Source organism: Nicotiana tomentosiformis, chromosome 12, assembly GCF_000390325.3.
Source record: "Nicotiana tomentosiformis chromosome 12, ASM39032v3, whole genome shotgun sequence".
NCBI classification, from domain to species: domain Eukaryota; kingdom Viridiplantae; phylum Streptophyta; class Magnoliopsida; order Solanales; family Solanaceae; genus Nicotiana; species Nicotiana tomentosiformis.
This window is the reverse complement of record NC_090823.1, coordinates 118,123,733-118,143,855: the sequence shown is the minus strand read 5'-3', so window position 1 is coordinate 118,143,855 and position 20,123 is coordinate 118,123,733. Positions and strand designations below refer to the sequence as shown.

Below are 20,123 nucleotides of genomic sequence, written 5' to 3'. Positions count from 1 at the left end.
TTGTTAAATGGGTGTTCGAATTTTGTAAATTTTATCGGGTTCTGAGACGTGGGCCCGGGGTTGACTTTTTAGGTTGACCTTTTGACTTTGGTTAAAGAACTTACCTTTATCATATGGAATCAATTCCTATAGTTTTTATTGATTGTATTAAGTTGTTTGTGACTAGATTCGAGTTGTTCGGAAGCTGATTCGCGAGGCAAGGGCTTGTTAGAGTAGGAATTTACGCTGCTTGAGATAAGTAACACATCTAAACTTGATACTGAGAATATGAATCCCTGGATTTCGTGTTATGTGGTTGCTATTGAGGTGACGCACATGCTAGGTGACGAGCGTATGGGCGTGCACTGTAGTAATTGTGACTCGGTTGATTCCGTGGTACCGTGTTATTGTCAAACATTATTTCTATTCATGTAAACCTTACGTGTTAGAGTAATTGAGCTGAAATCCATGCCAGGAATCATATTTAGGCTATATGCTTATTCTGTTGGGACCCGCTGAGGTCATTTATGTTGTTGTATTATTTGCTTAAATTGTAAATTTTATACTCGGTCACATTCATCATTTTCATATCATATCTCAGTCTCTGTTGTCATTTATTGTTACATCATGTTATCATTATTTGGATTGATTGGCATGAGATTTGTGAGCCCGAGAGACTGGAGAGACTGATGACTGAGTTGGGGTCTGAGGGCCGGATTGTGAGTGATATTGGGATTTGGCTGCACGTCACAATAAGTTTTATTGATTTATGATGGAATCGGGATGCACGCCGCAACAGGTATTATTGATTCATGATGGGATCGGGCTGCACGCCACAACAGGTTTTATTAGCGCTTGGGCAGGATCCTTCCCCCCAAAGTCTGACATACCTGTAATGAGCGCAGGTACCACACAGTGTTGAGTGATTGAGTGTGATGAGTGAGGGTTGAGACAGTCAGATTGAGTACTCTAAGAGCGTGAGTACATGAGAGTATCATTGTGATATATTGCATGTGACATGCATATTTTTTTATGTAGACATAGAGATGTAACATTCCTCATGCTAAGTATACTTGGCATATTTTACCAGTATTGAGCTTAATTATTAAATTTGAAAGCATGTCTACATTTCCGTATTGCATATAAACCGATTACGAGATTTCTCTGAGTATTATTGTCATTTCCCTATTATACATGTGATGTTATTATCTGGATTTGAACTGTGTCTTTTTAACCTCGTCACCGCTTTCTGCCCAAGGTTAGTCCAGTTACTTATTGAGTACATTTGATCGGTTATACTCATACTACACTCTGCACTTCGTGTGCATATCCAAGTACATCAGGACCAAGTGGTTGCTAGAATTGGAGCATTATCTGCTTGGAGACTTTTGAGGTAGCTGCTTTGGCATCCGCAGACCTCGACTCTCCTTCTTTTCAGTTTATTTAGCACTGTTCTATCTTTCTAGACAGTTGTATTAGGAGTTTTGACTGTGTTGACATATAGTAACTCATGTACTCGGTGACACCCAAATTTTAAGAATTTTGTATTTGAGTCACAGTTATTCTTATCGGTTATTTATGAGATTTTCAATGTTAAACTTATTTCATAATGCTTTTAATTCAAAGTGCGTAGTTATTTGTGATTGTCGGCTTGTCTAGTACTGTGACATGCATCATCACGATAATTTGTCCCATGAATATAACTTCAAAGGTCAAAATCAAAAGTGTTCTCTATTAATCAAACGAGAAGCTAACACTTGTAAAACTTGAATTTTCGCGTATAAGGCAAAAATTAGAGACCATCCACTTTAATGAGTTATAACATAGTAAAAAAACTAGTGTGTTATTTTGTGATCTTTAACGTATCATGTTCCTCTAAAAGCATGTCAAAAGTAAAATAATTATTTTAAAATTAAAGTGTTTTAAATATAAAAACTTGTCTCTTTTTAAAAAAGGAAAAATTGCAGTGTCTTTTTTAAGGTAGTGGGTTGGGCTGCAGGAACATATACATTTCCTGCTACCTGACCAAAAACTTAAAACGCCAAACTCAAAACTTAAACTCACAAGACACGAGAGGATATAGACAACAGACCCATTCTCTCTCCTAGCTTTCCCCAGAAAAGATATAAAGTGAACTTTAACGAAGATCGCTATCCAACTACCATAATTGATCTCTCCTTTTCCTCCTATATTTTCTTTGTTTAATTTATGTGGGGTTTCTACGTTCTCAGGGGTTTTTTATATATATATATATATATATATATATATATATATATATATATATATTCTTGTCTTCCAATATAACTTCCAGTATTTGAGAGTCCTGTTGGCCAATATTCAGTTAGCTCTCTTAGTAGAAAGTATTAGCAAATTTGCACTTTGCTAATACTATTTTCTCGTTCAAGATTTCAGTATTTGGAAGCTTGTTTTAACCTTTGGTTAAATTCTAAGGTAAAGCAATGATCTTTATCTTCCAATAACTCTTTTGTCTATGCTCACATATTTTAGTTTCTTGAATTTTCTTGCAAAAAGAGAGTTTTTAAATACCCAACATAGATACAAAAAAAAGAATGGAGGATTGTTCAAGAAACAAAGAGAAACAACATCAGCTTTTAGATTTGATTCCTAAAGAGAGGAAATTGTATATGAAAAGGGAGCAAGAAACAAGCCATGTTACTACTTCAGAGGAGAAAAATCTAGAGTTGAGGCTTGGTCCACCCAATGAAGAAATATGGTTCAAGAAAATTGTCTACAAAAACAACTCCAAAGAAAGTGAAGACACCCTTTACTCTGTTAATGGAAAAGACCAAGTAGTGAAATTTTCTTCATTTCTTCAGCTTCAAACAACGTCAAATCAGAGCCAAAACCTGCATTTGATGACACAAGAATCGTCACAAATTTGTTGCAGTAAAGCAGAGAAAGCATTTTCACCAGCTGTAGCTGCTGCAGATACAGCTACAGCTGTGCCTAACACCGCCCAGAAAAGGTACCTCAGATTTTTTCTGCTATTTTTCCCTTATTTGTGTTTCTTTTGGACAGAGGATATTCACTATTACACACAATGTTAGAAGCTGTGGTCCATGCATAATAGTTTCACCTTTTGATGCCTGCAATCCTATGAGACTGATTTTAAAGTACAAGTAATATACTTTTATATGCTGTAAATACTTTTTAGACCATCAACAAATCCCATTTTATATGATGCATTTGACAGTTTAAGAAAGAATGAGAGGCTTTTGAGACTTAGTTCAAAACCAAAAAAATTTATTTTGTGCCTTAGACAACTCACATTAGTTGTGTGAACTTTCTATTTTTGTCTTACAATTTTGTGGATAAAAAAAATGTAAGATATTGGTCCATAAATTTGTGAAATAAAAAGAGGCCTCACGCAATTAATGTGGCACACCATAATACTTTTCGTTTAAAACAAACTATTTATATGTGTGGTTATAAATTATTTTATTAAAGGTTAAATAAGAAGTTTAATATTACATTATTTTTTAAGTATAGAAAAATATCATTGTTTTTGGACGGTCTAAAAAGAAAAGTGCATTACATAAATTAGAACATACTATAGGAAATACCATAATAAATTAATGGAACTAAAATCTGTTAGGACAAGTTAAATTATAATTGTAGCTACTGCTTGTTTGGATGATTGTTACGTATCGTTTCATAATATATTGTATTGTATTGTACTTCATTGTATTATATTATTTGATGAATACAATATTTGGATAGATTGTATTGTTTGCCGCCGTTTCATGATGTCACGCACCAACAATACGAAGAATAAACTTCCAACATTATGAAGAAAAAATAGGATGTGAAATAGATCATTATTGTATTTTTTTTATGTATAAAAAAATATGATTATTTAATAATAAAGAAAGGTAAATGATGCTCTGGTTGTTGATGTGCTTTCTAATGGCGATTTTCTTGGATTAGCTAATATGATTATATCTGAGATACCTGAAATTAAATATTATCCTACATCTATATGCCAAAAGGTTCTGATTTGTTTTTTTAATACTTTCGACTAACTTGTGGTTCTTTCGTATTGTTAAAAAATAATTGAAACAATAGGACTGCTCCAGCTCCCGTTGTGGGTTGGCCTCCAATTCGTTCATTTAGGAAGAATTTTGCAAGTAGCAGCAATACTAAACCTGTATCCGAGTCACAAAATCTGGTCCTAAGTAAAGCTGCTATCGTTGAGCAGAATGGGTTGTTTGTTAAGATCAATATGGATGGAATTCCAATTGGAAGAAAAGTTGATCTCAAAACTTATGACAGCTACGAAAAGCTCTCATTCGCCGTTGATGAACTCTTTAGAGGCTTATTTACAGGTAAGTTATGAAATTTGATTCTTTTTTCTCAAAGAAGTTGACACGTGAATCCACAAATTTCATCTTGGAGCTCCATTAATAGCAATAACAAATTTTCTCATATTTGCTAGCTGCAAGAGTATGAATAGACTAAAAGTTAACTAAATGCAATATTGAGCAATTTCGAATAGTATAGGGACAAATTTGGACCTTTCTCTGCTAGAATATAAATTGTAATGGTAATGTGGCTTACTTAATTTATTTGCTCGTCTGTTGTTCTTATAGCTCTAACTGATCAATCTGCTGATGGAAATCAGAACAAGGAAGAGGAAGAGAAGCCGATAACTGGTTTATTAGACGGGAGTGGCGAATATACCCTTGTTTATGAGGATAATGATGGTGACAAGATGCTTGTTGGAGATGTCCCTTGGCAGTGAGCATCTTATATATAAAACTCCATTCATATGATGCTCTTATTACTTATCTTATTCTTTTTAATATTTGATGCTCACACATATATATTCTGAAACTATATCTTAATGCTTTATACAAAGGGAAACAACTATACACTTGCCTGCTTTGAACTGCATTATTGCATGTTTTTAATCAGTATCTGATAAACCAGACAAGAAATGCATGTTGTTGAGGCAAAGAGTTACTTAGTAAACAGCTGAACTCAATTATTGAATTCTAATTATGTCGCATTCATAATTCATACCTCCAAATTGGTATCTATGTTTGTATATATATATGCTGCAGGTTTTGGACTGGTTTAGATGTGTTCTAATCTAGCTAGAAAATTTTACATGTAATTGGCAGCATGTTTGTATCGACTGTGAAAAGGCTGCGGGTATTGAAAAGCTCCAACCTGTCCACCCTAAGCCGTGAGTTGCATACTCTTCTTCTTGAATTTAACTTATATACATTTTACGGTATCATTGTATTTTAATATGTAAAGGAGAGTCTTAGCATAACTGGTAAAATTGTTGCTATGTGACCAGCCGGACACGGGTTTGAGCCGTGAAAACAGCCTCTTACAGAAATGCAGGGTAAGACACTACTAGAAATTCTGCAAAAACCGACCAAGGTCGACCGACCAACTTTGGTCGGTCAAAAAACCGGCCAAAAAACTGACCAAAGTTGGTCGGTTTTTCAAAATATTTTTTTTAAATTTTTTTTTTACGAAACCGACCAACTTTGGTCGGTTTTCTTTAGCGCAAAAACCAACTTTGGTCGGTTTTTCAATAAAAATAAATAAAAATTAATATTAAAAAAACGACCAAAATTGGTCCGTTAATTCGGCTGGTCATTTTAAAAAACCGACCAACTTTGGTCGGTAATTTTATTTTTTAATAAAACTGACCAACTTTGGTCGGTGTTTAGCGAATTTCTAGTAGTGAGACTGTGCATAATAGACGCTTGTGATCCTGCCCTTCCTTGGACCCCGTACATAGCGGGATCTTTGTGCATTGGACTGTCCTTTTTAGTGTATTTTGACATGTAGCAGGTTACCTACCTTATTTTTCAGCTTACTATCCCATTTACTATGGATGGTATCTGTATTTGTTTTTTAGGCGATATGATACTGTTAATTCTTTTTTATGGTCAGTATTGAAGTTAAATGCTATGTGACTTCCTAGCTCTGACAGTTGGGAACTGGTTTACTCATTTCAGGTGGGACTAAGCAGATTTAGATTCAACATTTCTCTGAAGAGTGAGTGAGATTGAAGTTTACTGGAGCTAACATTGATCCTATGTTTGATGAATGTTCGTGCAAATATAATTACATTTTACTGATCCTGAAAGATTATATCATAAAAGACGACTTGATTCTCAACTGAGCTTTTACGTTACATATATATTTGAAAAGTTCATCAACGGTTGTGTTGCGATGGATAAATCTCTCTACTCTTAACATAGAAGTTTCAGGATTAAGCCTTAAGAATGAAAAAAATCTTAATAGCTACGGAGCATTTCCCCTTATAATGAATGTTATGCGGCGGCGCGAATCCGAATTAGTGGGTGCCCCAAAGCATGTATCGAAACCGGATGGGAACCAAAATAATAAGTGAAAACAAGATTGATCAAACACGGTGCCGCAAAATTGGTCTATCTTATTTTTGATAAAAGTGGGTTGCTCTAGTGGTGAGCACCCTCCAGTTCCAATCAAGAGGTTGTGAGTTCAAGTCACCCCAAGAGTAAGGTGGGGAGTTCTTGGAGGGAAGGAGCCGAGGGTCTATCGGAAACAGTCTCTCTACCCTAGGATGGGGTAAGTTTTGCGTACACACTACCCTCCCCAGACTCCACTAATGGGATTATACTGGGTTGTTGTTGTTGTTGTTGTTATTATGTCTTAAACGGGTTAGGACTCAAACCCGAAATTATGTGTATATAAATGTTAGGAAACTAGGGTTTGATGATTGAAAAAGTCACGATATTGGATTTCTGATGACTGTTAAAGTTAAGAATGCAATCCGCTCACTTTGGGTAATAGAAACTATGCTTCCGTTGCCATAGATTTTGTCTTATCTTTTTTTAAAAAAAATTTAAAATCATTCTTTGTTTAAGAAATATGATCATATTTTGGAGAAAAAAATTTAAAAATTTCCAAGTTCCTAGAGCCAGTTTTTTGGTGAAAACTTTTCTTCCACTCGCAAAATTTTAACTTTTCTTCAACTAAAATACATGTCTAAACACAATTCAACTTTCAAAAATTATTTTTTAATACAACTTAAAAAAATCTTTTTTTAAGTTTCACTCAAAAATCTATTTCCAAACGCTATCTACACATCTCTACTTATCTCAACATGCAATTTGCTTAATTCGGGAAAAGAAAGAGGAAGCCAAACACTAGCTTTCTGTAATTAGAGTGGCTGACTTTGATTTGACCTTTTAAAGTATTAGTTATAGAGGTATTCGATAGCTTTCTAGGTATTACCGAGCACTCTTGGATTGTTAAAACCAGGGCCGGCTCTAATGTTAATACGCTTGTGCCTTAAGGCCCTAAATTTGAGATACTCCATTTTTAGAAATAATACGTTTACATGTATTAAAAAATAATATATAGGCAGTAATTTTAGTACAAAAGTGAATTTTTCATGTACCATAAAAGCAATATTTTTAGATACGTAAATAAAGTAATCGTTTGACTAAATTACAAATGGGTAGTATGAATAATTTTTGTAACATGTGAATTGGAATTGATTTGACTAGGAAATTAGTACAAGTAGAAGATATTAGTCTAATTGATATACTTAATGATAGTAGGCTAGGAACTCACGTTTTACTATATTTTACACTCTAATTACTATACTTGGATTGTATTTGAGCCTAATTGCTAGTATGTTATACTTATTACGTATATTATGCTTTATAGGAGGTGAAATAAGGAGCGATTTTGGAGCTAAGTTGTATGATTGAGAGCTTTTAAGTCTGAGTAAAAACCCTAGGGATTAAATTGGGATCACGTTAGTGGGTCGAGGACCAAGTCTGAATGTCAAAAATTAAGAAAAATTCCTACTCTGAGAAAAATGCACTAACGCGTCGTGGGGCGCTTGTTCAAAATTTTTGCAGAGTGAAATGCCACGACCTAAAATCCCACCTTAAGTATCGTGATGGCACATAGTCTCTATAACTAGGTAAGCCGATCAATTACCACAGTTAAATATTTTAACATGATATTTTTTTAAGCAGAGTTTAATATAAATACTGAAATAAAGGTGATACAAGCCAACGCGGCAATAATCACAACAATCTCCCCAATACTAGGTAGTACAAAGTCACGAACTCTACTGAGTACATAAAATAACTCACAACAAAATATAATACTGTTCGGATAGCGAATTAACATTACAATCAAATAGAAAAGGACTCCTAGAGATTGAGGCGATCGAGCAGCTCTACCTCTAATCCTCGCAATCAAAGAAGCTAACACTACCTGGGTTCACAGTCTCTAACATGTGGATTTGCATAAAAATATGCAAAAGCGTAGCATGAGTATACCATAATCGGTACAAAGTAAGTATCAAGACTAACCTCGATAGAGTAGTAACGAGGCACAAGTCAAGTCACCTACTAGATATAATAACATGTGCAATATCAGTATAAAACTAATAATGGGAGCAAGAAACAGTAAATGGTAATAAGGAGTAAACATATGGTAAAACAGTAAAGTAATCAGAACAACGTTAAAGTACCAGTGAGACCAAATAAGAAAAATAAATAACAACCAAATAATCAAGCCAAACTAACACAATGTTTATAACATAAATATCCCGAGGTACCACACCTCATAACCACAAGCCACGAGTCCAAAATCACAAAATATATATAAATGGAACTTCGTACCCACATTATTAATTACAGTCGCACGGACAACTCACGTGCCAAAATCTCAATCCGCCCGGCATGGTTATAGGTTCACTATCACAATCCGTCTGGCATAGTCACAGGCCTAACATCACACTGAAAGCATATATACAAGAATACATGTGCATGATCAATGAATTTTCAAGTTTCATACTCCTGAACTAGTATAAATGGCATATTATGGTGTATGCATATGCAAGTGTACTATTACAATCCAAGTCAACAAGTAATATCAAAGACATCGAGTAGTTCATTGGAAACAACATAATAAGTCACGTAATTTGCATAACCCATACAAGGTAAACCACACCATCACACGAATATCATCAATAATATGCCCCTGGGCCATCATGTATCAACGCTGACATAGCCATCCTTATCCCACCATGATGACAATATCGTATTAGCCACATGTATCGTGTTGCCCAGACAATAAACACAATAGGCACTTGTATCTCTCCACTTAGACAATATACCAACAGCCACATGTATCACTCCGCCCAAACAAATATATCAATAGCCACCCGTATCATTCCGCCCAGACAAATATATCAATAGCTACTCGTATTACTCCGCACACTTAACAATAGTGAAATGCCACCCTTATGCTCTGCATAACACCAATTAATCCACACAAAAAATCCACATCTGTCAACTTTATAACAAAACGACATACCAACTCGTACCACACGTACCCATAGGCCATAACTTTGCCAAAATCAACAATACTAATATTACCACAATACATAGCCCATGACTCAACCACAATGTGTACAAGAATCTAAAAAAATAACAAAATAAAATGAAAATTAACTCAACAATGAAGCAAGATACGTACCTCAACAAAATAATACGAGGTAGTTTTCTCAATACAAAGTTAGGCAAGATACTTACCTCAAAGAAGCTAAATCAATACTCTAAAAGGTCTTCCCCGTGTGAAAAAACCTCTGGATGGCTAGAATCTAGCCAAAATAACTTAATATCATAGATAGAATCCATAGGAAACAATTCGGGATAATAAAGCTTCGATCTTAACAAATATCAAAAAGTCAATCCAAAAAGTCAACTCCGAGCTCGTAGACAAAACAAATAAAATCCAAGTACCCATTCCGATAAGAGTCCAACCATATCAAAACCATCCAATTCCGACCTCAAATCGGCCTTCAAATCATCATTTTATGTTTTAGAATATTTTTACCAAAATCTCCAATTTCTCTAATTCAAATTATCAATTAAATGATAAAAACAAAGATAGAATCATGAAATATAACTAAATCTGAGTCAAGAATACTCACCCTAATCCAAAATGTGAAAATTTCCTCCAAAATCACTAAAATCCGAGCTCTCTAACTCAAAAAGTGAAAAAGTAACAAAAGCCCTCGAAATAGAGTGCTATATAGTCTACCCAGGGGTTCCTCTTCACGATCGCGGAACAAGCTTCGCGAATCGCGAAGCACAATTTCACCTCCCAGAGAAAATAAGCTACGCATTTGAGGCACATACCTCGTAAACGCGACGAACAGTAAGGCCAACATTCGCGAATGCGTCCAACATATCTTGAATGCGATGAGTAATTCCACCAGCCCCCAGCTTCCTTACGCGAACGCAGAACCAAAGACGGGAACGCGGACAACAACCAACTGAAACCTTCACGAATGTGTATCCACAGTCACGTCCGTAATGAACAAAATCACCCATCTCCAAGAATCACTACGCGATTGCGGCTTCATTTTTGCGATCACGAAGAACAAGTGAAACACCAGAAAACCAGCAACTCCAAATATGGGCGAAATGGCCCGAAACTCATTCGAAACATAACCCGGGCCCCCGGGACCCCGTCCAATCACACCAACCAATCCCAAACATAATGAGGCCTTACTCGTGGCCTCAAATCACATCAAACAATACCAAAAGTACGAATCACACCTCAATTCAAGCTTGATGATCTAATGAACTTTCAACTTCTACAACTCATGCCGAACCATATCAAATCAACTCGGAATGATATCAAATTTTGCATGCAAGTCCCAAGTTATACGACGGAACTATACCAATTCCAGGAATAATAATTTGAACCCGATATTAACAAAGTCAACTCCGTGTCAAACTTCTCAATCTTCCAAACCTTCAACTTTCTAACTTTCGACAAAAAATATCAAATCAACCTATGGACCTCCAAATCCAAATTCGGATATATGTCTAAGTCCAAAATTACCATACAAAACTATTGGAATAATCAAAATACCATTCCGAAGTCGTCTACACAAAAGCCAAACTCCAATCAACTCTTACCACATAAGCTTCTAAAATAAGGATCGTTCTTCCAAATCAATCCCGAATCACACGAAAATCATAATCGATCATACACACAAGTCATAATACATAACATGAAGCTTCTCAATACCTTGAACCACAGAACGGAATGCGAAAGCTTAAAATGACCGGTCAAGTCATTACATTCCCCCTCTTAAACAAAAGTTCGTCCTCGAACGTGCCAAGAACCGTTCCGAAGTCATCAGATCACTTTTACAATCCACATAAGTTCGCCAATGATCTCGCCCAAATCACACCTCAGTTTGGGGTTATGATGTGGTCGATTGCAATAATAAAACCCAACTAGGAGTCGAGATCGAATCCGCAGAGAGCGTAGATGGGATTAGGTATATATTCGGACTAAGCACGTAAAGTGTCTAAGATGCACTTCCACAAACTGTGTTTTGATTCTACTTCTAAATTATGCTATGGTTTGCAAATGTAAAGCTAGAGAATAATATTTTTGGTGTTGTCTTTCAAGTATGTAAAAGATCTAGGGCTCTCACTTCCACCTAGGTGTTTGCTCAACGGGTTATGGGCTTTAGAGCGGGTTTTGTTGGACGGGGTGTATTATAGCAATCAATACACAATAACCCAATCAATACCTCTCGGTAATAGAGTGGTTTTGCCTAATTTGGCTTTCTCAAGTCCAAATGGGTAATGCACAAAACAATTGATAGATGCTCAAATCAGGTTTTACTATCTCTAGATTCAATCCTTTAATTGGGACTATCAATTTCTTGAGTTCATCCCAATTTCATGTTGGCCAAGTTTTCCTAGACTAAGTCTCTCTTTCTCAAGTAGAGACTAGTCAAATAGGCTTGAATCAATATTTGCAACCATTAATTCTACAATTATAACAAGAACTAGGCTAAATATTACACACCCAACCATAAACAAGCCCTAAATAAAACATCCATTAGGTACCCACACTAGGGTTGGGTCACAACCCTAGCTAGAAATATAGCTACTCATAGTGGGTGATGAAGAAAATAAAGAAGAAAAGATTATTAAACTCATATTTAATGATAAATACATGAAAATTCAATGTAAAATTGACAAGCTATGATAAAGTTTCCTAAAACAGTAAAGAAAAACGGCTACCAACTTTCAGATGTTCAAAACTTAACATAATTTCATGAAAGTAGTCTATTTATACAAAGCTAGAATTTTCGGACAAAATTGCCCTTTAAGAGGTTCTGCGGCCGCATAATTCTGTGTACGGTCCGCACTTTGCTGCAGCTCTTGACAGGAGTGGTTTCTGCGGCCGCACTTCTTGAGTTTTGCGGACCGCATAATTTTGGGTGCGGCCGCACATCTTGAGTTCTTCGGAGCGCACAATTCTGGGTTCTGCGGACCACACAATTCTAGGTATGGCCGCACATCTTGAGTTCTGCGGACCGCACAATTCTGGATACAGACACACATTTGATTTCTGCGGCCGCACAATTATAGTGCGGTCCGCATATCTTGATTGTCTTGAATTCCCAACTCTCTGAACCTTGACTTCTGCGGCCGCACAATTATTCTGCGGTCTGCACTTTAGCCATTTTGCTTGACTTTTGTCCTTGTTCAAAATCACTTCGTCTTGAGTTGAATTTCATCACTTTGGCTCATTTTCCAATACTCTTGCAAGTAAGTATATTTCGTCAGTTTTCTGGAATACATTTAAGCATTTTTGAACTAAAACGAAAGTCAAATGGCGCAAATAAGTAGTCAAAATCCCCACTTATCATACAACATCGTCTCAACAGAAGATTATTCCTTCCACCCATAACGATAAGTCTTAGAACCAAATTTCAACATCCGATCATCCCCAAAAGACCCGATTCCCACATAAACACATTGTATCAACCTTAACTAGCTACATTATCTCATGCATACACCCACAAGGTATAACCACAATACATAACATATCACCCATATGCCCGTATTAACACCTCTGGCGACAGTAGCTGCCCATCAAACCGATACAGGTGAATAATCTTATATCGACTAGAACCTTGTTACAAACCTTCCCAACACTGCCAGTGACGTAAGAAACATGTAAATCCTATAACTAATCACCCAATAAACAAGTCACCCCCACACTGCCTAAACACATACGATGCAATTCGTACCGTACCATCACAACTAGAATACAACTGAAGATGGAAAGAAAGACACATGAGAGAGCTACCCGACATATCAGACATGCACAATTCCCTATCAGCGCTACACTACAAATCCATTCCACAGGGGAGAAACAAAACATATGAACTAATCACAAAGGATCTCATCCTAACATAACTCCACCGCGGCACGCGGCACGCGGCACGCAGCCCGGTCCAAATATACCGACACACACAAAAACACGAGGATCCCATCCTTAGCTCTGAATCACAAGAAGAATAGACATCATACCAGCTGAAAAACTTTCACTAACTTAATTCTGCGGAACAAAATCACAACACGTAATGAATTTCCCATAATAGTAGAGCACCCAAATTACTAGTCATACCCAAACCATCCAGAAATCACATCAAAACCTACCGTATTAAGTAAGAGAAAGTTTACCATAGTCCCATAACTCTCAATAGTGAATAAACCAAAACGATAGACATATGCTACTAATATTTGGCTTAAAGTACACACACACACACACACACACACACACACACATATATATATATATATATATATATATATATATATATATATATGTATATCGCATCATATTTTATTCGTGTTTCGTGGATTTTAGATGTGAAATGTATTGAATTATGCTTATTCGTGATACTTTTATATGTAGGAATCATCCAGAGGCAATAGGGGCGAAAGGAGCAAGATTAGAGCCAAAAGGAACAAAATCAAAACACGTAATGAATTTCCCATAATAGTAGAGCACCCAAATTACTAGTCATACCCAAACCATCCAGAAATCACATCAAAACCTACCGTATTAAGTAAGAGAAAGTTCACCATAGTCCCATAACTCTCAATAGTGAATAAACCAAAATGATAGATATATGCTACTGATATTTGGCTTAAAGTACACACACACACACACACGCACACACACACACACACACACACACACACACACACACATATATATATATATATATATATATATATGTATGTACGTATATCGCCTCATATTTTATTCGTGTTTCGTGGATTTCAGATGTGAAATGTATTGAATTATGCTTATTCGTGATATTTTTATATGTAGGAATCATCCAAAGGCAATAGGGGGCAAAATGAGCAAAATTAGAGCCAAAAGGAAGCAAAAGGTTGAAAATTGGCCACAAGCGATTTCCAGAAAGTTTATTTTCCCAGCGCCAGGGCTAGCGTCCCACGCTACCCTGGGCGCTGATGACGGGAAACATCTCCAACGTTGTCCGGGGCAAGGTTATTTCGGCCTAAGACCTACCCAACGCATATAAAATCAAGACTAAGCCTATTTGGAGGAGAGAGATGCCACTTTGAAGGAAAAACACACATGAGGAACATCCGGGGGCGAGGATATCTCTGTTTTATTCATCTTTTCTTAGTAGTTTTAACTATTCAATACTTGTAAATTTGTTTTTATATTATCATGAGTGGCTAAAACCCATAGTTCTAAGGTTGTGATTTAGCCATGAATATTGTCGTTTAAAGTTGACTTAACCTTGATTACAATTCACTAATATATGGTTATTTTTTCAATTCTGTGATTAATATCTTAATTGTCTAGCCAACATTTAGGTTCTATTTACTATCTATGTTATGCTTGGGAAAGCCATGTTTATATTAGAGAAGAATTGAAGAGAACATGATCTTAACATTGGGGGGGGGGGGGGCATTTGTGGTTAGGATAGGAATATACCTAGTCAACATGCTTAATTAAATATCATAATCTTAATGCGTTCTTAATAGATTAATTCCATAAGAATATAGACGTTAATCTATTATGAATTGGCGAGTAGGAATTCGGGAGAATATTACGAGAGCATTGGTTCGAGTTCAACCATGAGTGAATTGCATGAAAGGGAGAGTTAATTAGAACACAATAGAATTGGTGAATCGATCACAACCCTGGAATATTCGTCTTTACTGAATACACAACAACCATTTTGCTGCTTGATAAATTAGTTATTTGTTAGAATTATTACTTAATATAATCACACTTTTGAACTCTGATTGACTTGACTGAATAATAATCTTGGTGAAAGTAGTGGGTAGTTAACACAAGTCTTTGTGGGTTCGACACTCGACTTATTATTTTATTACTTGTACGACCACGTAGACTTGCATGTGCGTTTGGGAGCAACAAGTTTTTGGCGCCGTTGTCGGGGACTTGAATATTGACAACTTCCTAGTTTTTGCTTTAATTATTTATTTCATCAAGTCTAACATTTCTTATTGGTTGCTCTGCTCTCAGGATCTTTCATTGAATGCAAAGGGTCAAAAGCCAGGATAGACTTCAAGGCTTTGACCCCAAACCTGAGAGAACATTTCACAAGAGATTGAGGGAAGCAAGGGACACAGATAATCTTTAGGCACTTGTTCACTTTCCTGTGGACATGGCAGAGCAGCAACATATGGCTGTTCAGGAGGAGGCGATGCCCAACATTGCTAATGTTACCTCCAACGTTGTGAAGCTCAGAATCACTTGGTACTTTAATCTGAAACAGAGCATGATCCCGCTACTACATGCGAATAGGCGATTTATGGGTCTTCCACATGAGGATCCACAACAGCACATCCTAAACTTCTTGGAGATTAGTGATACTTATATCACTAATGGAGTAGCTCCATACTATGCGAGGCTCACACTGTTCCCGTTCTCTCTGTCTGGCAAAGCAAAGCGATGGTTGAAGGCGGAAACAACCAATTCTATAACATCATGGAAAGATCTAGCGAGGAAAGTTTTGGCAAGATTCTTTCCTTTAGGCAAAACTGCAAAGATCAGAAGTGAGATAGTCATTTTCAAATAGAAATCAGGGGAGTCTTTATACTCAGCTTGGGAAAGGTTCAAGGGGATACTCAGAGACTATCCTCATCACAATGAGACAAATGAAGTGTTAGCTCACACTTTCATAGAAGGGCTACATCCTGAGACGAAGATTGTGGTGGATGCTGCAGCGGGAGGTCCGCAGATCTTGGTTGTCTTGAATTCCCAACTCTCTGAACCTTGACTTCTGTGGACGCACAATTATTGTGCGGTCTGCACTTTGTATTGCAACACTGTCAAATTTTTTTCTTGTTCTGCGGCCGCAGACAAAATTCTGCGGTGCGCACTTAAGCCTTTTTGCTTGATTTTGTCCTTGTTCAAAATCACTCCTTCTTGAGTTGAATTTCATCACTTTGGCTCATTTTCCAATACTCCTGCAAGTAAGCATATTTCATTAGTTTTCGGAAATACTTTTAAGCATTTCTGAACTAAAATAAAAGTCTAAAGGTGCAAATAAGTAGTCAAAATCCCCACTTATCAAACAATGCCGTCTCAACTGAAGATTATTCCTTCCACCCATACCGATAAGTCTTAGAACCAAATTTCAACATCCGATCATCCCCAAAAGACCTGATTCCCATATAAACACGTTGTATCAATCTTAACTAGCTACAACAGCTCATGCATACACCCACAAGGTATAACCACAATACATAACATATCACCCATATGCCCGTATTAACACCTCTGGCGACAGTAGCTGCCCATCAAACCGATACAGGTGAATAATCTTATATCGACTAGAACCTTGTTACAAACCTTCCCAACACTGCCATTGACGTAAGAAACATGTAAATCCCATAACTAATCACCCAATCAAGCAGTCACCCCCACACCGCCTAGACACATACGATGCAATTCGTACTGTACCATCACAACTCGAATACAACTGAAGATGGAAAGAAAGACACATGAGAGAGCTACACGACATATCAGACATGCACAATTCCCAATAAGTGCTACACTATGAATCCATTCCACAAGGGAGAAACAAAACATATGAACTAATCACAAAGGATCTCATCCTAACATAACTCCACTGCGGCACGCAGCCCGGTCCAAATATTCCAACACACACAAAAACTTGAGGATCTTATCCTCAGCTCTGAATCACAAGTAGAATAGATATCACACCAACCGAAAAACTTTCACTAATGTAATTCCGCGGAACAAAATCACAACACGTAATGAAATTCCCATAACACTAGAGCACCCAAATCACTAGTCATAGCCAAACCATCTAGAAATCACATCAAAACCTACTGTATTAAGTAAGAGAAAGTTCATCATAGTCCCATAACTCTCAATAGTGAATAAACCAAAACAATAGACATATGCTACTGATTTTTGGTTTAAAGTATATATATATATATACGTATATCGCCTCATATTTTACTCGTGTTTCATGGATTTCAGATGTGAAATGTATTGAATTATGCTTATTTGTGATACTTTTATATGTAGGAATTATCCAGAGGCAATAGGGGGCGAAAGGTACAAGATTAGAGCCAAAAAGAAAGCAAAAGGTTGAAAATTGGCCATTGCAGCGCCACAGGCAGTGTGGGGCGCTACTTGTGGCGTGATTTCCAGAAAGTTTATTTTCCCAGGGCTAGCATCCCACTCTACCCTGGGCGCTGGTGATGGGAAACATCTCCAACGTTGCCCGGGGCAATGTTATTTCGGCCTAAGACCTACCCAACGCGTATAAAATCAAGACTAAGCCTATTCTGAGGAGGGAGAAGCCACTTTGAAGGACAAACACACATGAGGAACATCCGGGAGCGAGGATATCTACGTTTTATTCATCTTTTCTTAGTAGTTTTAACTATTCAATACTTGTGAATTTGTTTTGATATTATCATGAGTGGCTAAAACCCATAGTTCCAGGGTTGTGATTTAGCCATGAATATTGTCGTTTAAAGTTGACTTAACCTTGATTACAATTCGCTAATATATGGTTGTTTCTATAATTCTGTGATTAATATCTTAAGTGTCTGGCCAACATTTAGGTTCTATTTACTATCTATGTTATGCTTGGGAAAGCCATGTTTATAATAGAGAAGAATTGAAGAGGGCATGATCTTAAAATTGGGGGGGGGGGGGGGGGGAGGGGATTTGTGGTTTGGATAGGAATATACCTAGTCACTATGCTTAATTAAATATCGTAATCTTAATGCGTTCTTAATAGATTAATTCCATAAGAATATAGACGTTAATCTATTTTGAATTGGCGAGTAGGAATTCGGGAGAATATTACGAGAGCAATTGTTCGATTTCAACCATGAGTGAATTGCATGAAAGGGAGAGTTAATTAGAACACAATAGGATTGGTAAATCGATCACAACCCTGGAATATTCGTCTTTACTGAATACAAAACAACCATTTTGTTACTTGATAAATTAGTTACTTGTTAGAATTATTGCTTAGTATAATCACACTTTTGAACTCTGATTGACTTAACTAAATAATAATCTTGGTAAAAGTAATGGATAGTTAACACAAGTCTCTGTAGGTTCGACACTCGACTTATCATTTTATTACTTGTATGACTACGTATACTTGCATGTGCGTTTGGGAGAAACAAGTTTTTGGCGCCGTTGTCGGGGACTTGAATATTGACATCTTCCTAGTTTTTGCTTTAATTATTTATTTCGTCAAGTCTAACATTTCTTATTGGTTGCTCTGCTTACAGGATCTTTCATTGAATGCGAAGGGTCAAAAGCCAGGATAGACTTCAAGGCTTTGACCCCAAACCTGAGAGAACATTTCACAGGAGGTTGAGGGAAGCAAGGGACACAAATAATCTTCAAGCACTTGTTCAATTTCTTGTGGACATGGCAGAGGAGCAACATATGGCTGTTCAGGAAGAGGCGATGCCCAACATTGCTAATGTCACCTCTAATATTGTGAAGCTCAGAATCACTGGGTACTTTGATCTGAAACAGAGCATAATCCAGCTACTACATGCGAATGGGTGGTTTATGGGTCTTCCACATGAGGATCCACAACAGTACATCCTGAACTTCTTAGAGATTAGTGATACTTATATCACTAACGAAGTCACTATATACTATGCGAGGCTCACACTGTTCCCGTTCTCTCTGTTGGGAAAATAAAAGCGATGGTTGAAGGCGGAAACAACCAATTCTATAACATCATGGAAAGATCTGGCGAAGAAAGTTTTGGGAAGATTCTTTCCTTTAGGCAAAACTGCAAAGATCAGAAGTGAGATAGTCACTTTCAAATAGAAATCGGGGGAGTCTTTATACTCAGCTTAGGAAAGGTTCAAGGGGCTACTCATAGATTATCCTCATCACAATTAGACAAATGAAGTGTTAGCTCACACTTTCATAGAAGGGCTACATCCTGAGACGAAGATTGTGGTGGATGCTGCAGCGGGAGGTCCGCAGATCTTGATTGTCTTGAATTCCCAACTCTCTGAACCTTGACTTCTGTGGCCGCACAATTATTGTGCGATCCGCACTTTGCATTGCAACACTGTCAACTTTTCTTCTTGTTCTGCGGCCGCAGACAAAATTCTACGGTGCGCACTTTAGCTTTTTTGCTTGATTTTGTCCTTGTTCAAAATCACTCCTTCTTGAGTTGAATTTCATCACTTTGGCTCATTTTCCAATACTCCTGCAAGTAAGCATATTTCATTAGTTTTCGGAAATACCTTTAAGCATTTTTAAACTAAAATGAAAGTCAAAAGGCGCAAATAAGTAGTCAAAATCCCCACTTATCAAACAATACCGTCTCAACTGAAGATTATTCCTTCCACCCATACCGATAAGTCTTAGAACCAAATTTCAACATCCGATCATCCCCAAAAGACCTAATTCCCACATAAACACACTGTATCAATCTTAACTAGCTACAACAGCTCATGCATACACCCACAAGATATAACCACACAACATAACATATCGCCCATATGCCCATAGTAACACCTACAGCAACAGTAGCTGCCCATCATCAAACCGAAACATGTGAATAATCTTATATCGACTAGAACCTTATTACAAACCTCCTCAACACTGCCATTGACGAAAGAAACATGTAAATACCATAACTAATCACCCAATCAACAAGTCACCCCTACACCGCCTAGACACATACGATGCAATTCATACCGTACCATTACAACTCGAATACAAAT

General features: G+C 36.9%; 1 protein-coding gene across 2 annotated transcripts; it reads left to right on the top strand.

Annotated features, from left to right (window-relative positions):
• Positions 1–2,274: 2,274 nt before the first annotated feature.
• LOC104119051 (auxin-responsive protein IAA26-like) lies at positions 2,275–6,182 on the top strand. 2 transcript variants are annotated; one of them, XM_009630453.4, is made up of 5 exons: positions 2,275–2,965; positions 4,066–4,325; positions 4,590–4,737; positions 5,124–5,188; positions 5,979–6,182. In XM_009630453.4, exons 1-5 carry the CDS (start codon positions 2,550–2,552, stop codon positions 5,996–5,998), a joined length of 909 nt encoding a protein of 302 aa, XP_009628748.1. In that variant the 5' UTR covers positions 2,275–2,549; the 3' UTR covers positions 5,999–6,182. The 2 variants fall into 2 exon arrangements, 1 of the variants encoding a protein (XP_009628748.1); XR_011413049.1 differs by having other exon boundaries at positions 2,404–2,965; positions 4,622–4,737; positions 5,979–6,141.
• The last annotated feature ends 13,941 nt before the right edge of the window (positions 6,183–20,123 follow it).

Excerpts from the sequence above, each read along its gene's own strand:
- LOC104119051 (XM_009630453.4), top strand. The coding sequence starts at position 2,550 with ATGGAGGATTGTTCAAGAAACAAAGAGAAACAACATCAGCTTTTAGAT. Across the intron at positions 2,966-4,065 it reads CCTAACACCGCCCAGAAAAG|GACTGCTCCAGCTCCCGTTG; the intron begins GTACCTCAGATT and ends TTGAAACAATAG. Across the intron at positions 5,189-5,978 it reads CAACCTGTCCACCCTAAGCC|GTGGGACTAAGCAGATTTAG; the intron begins GTGAGTTGCATA and ends TACTCATTTCAG.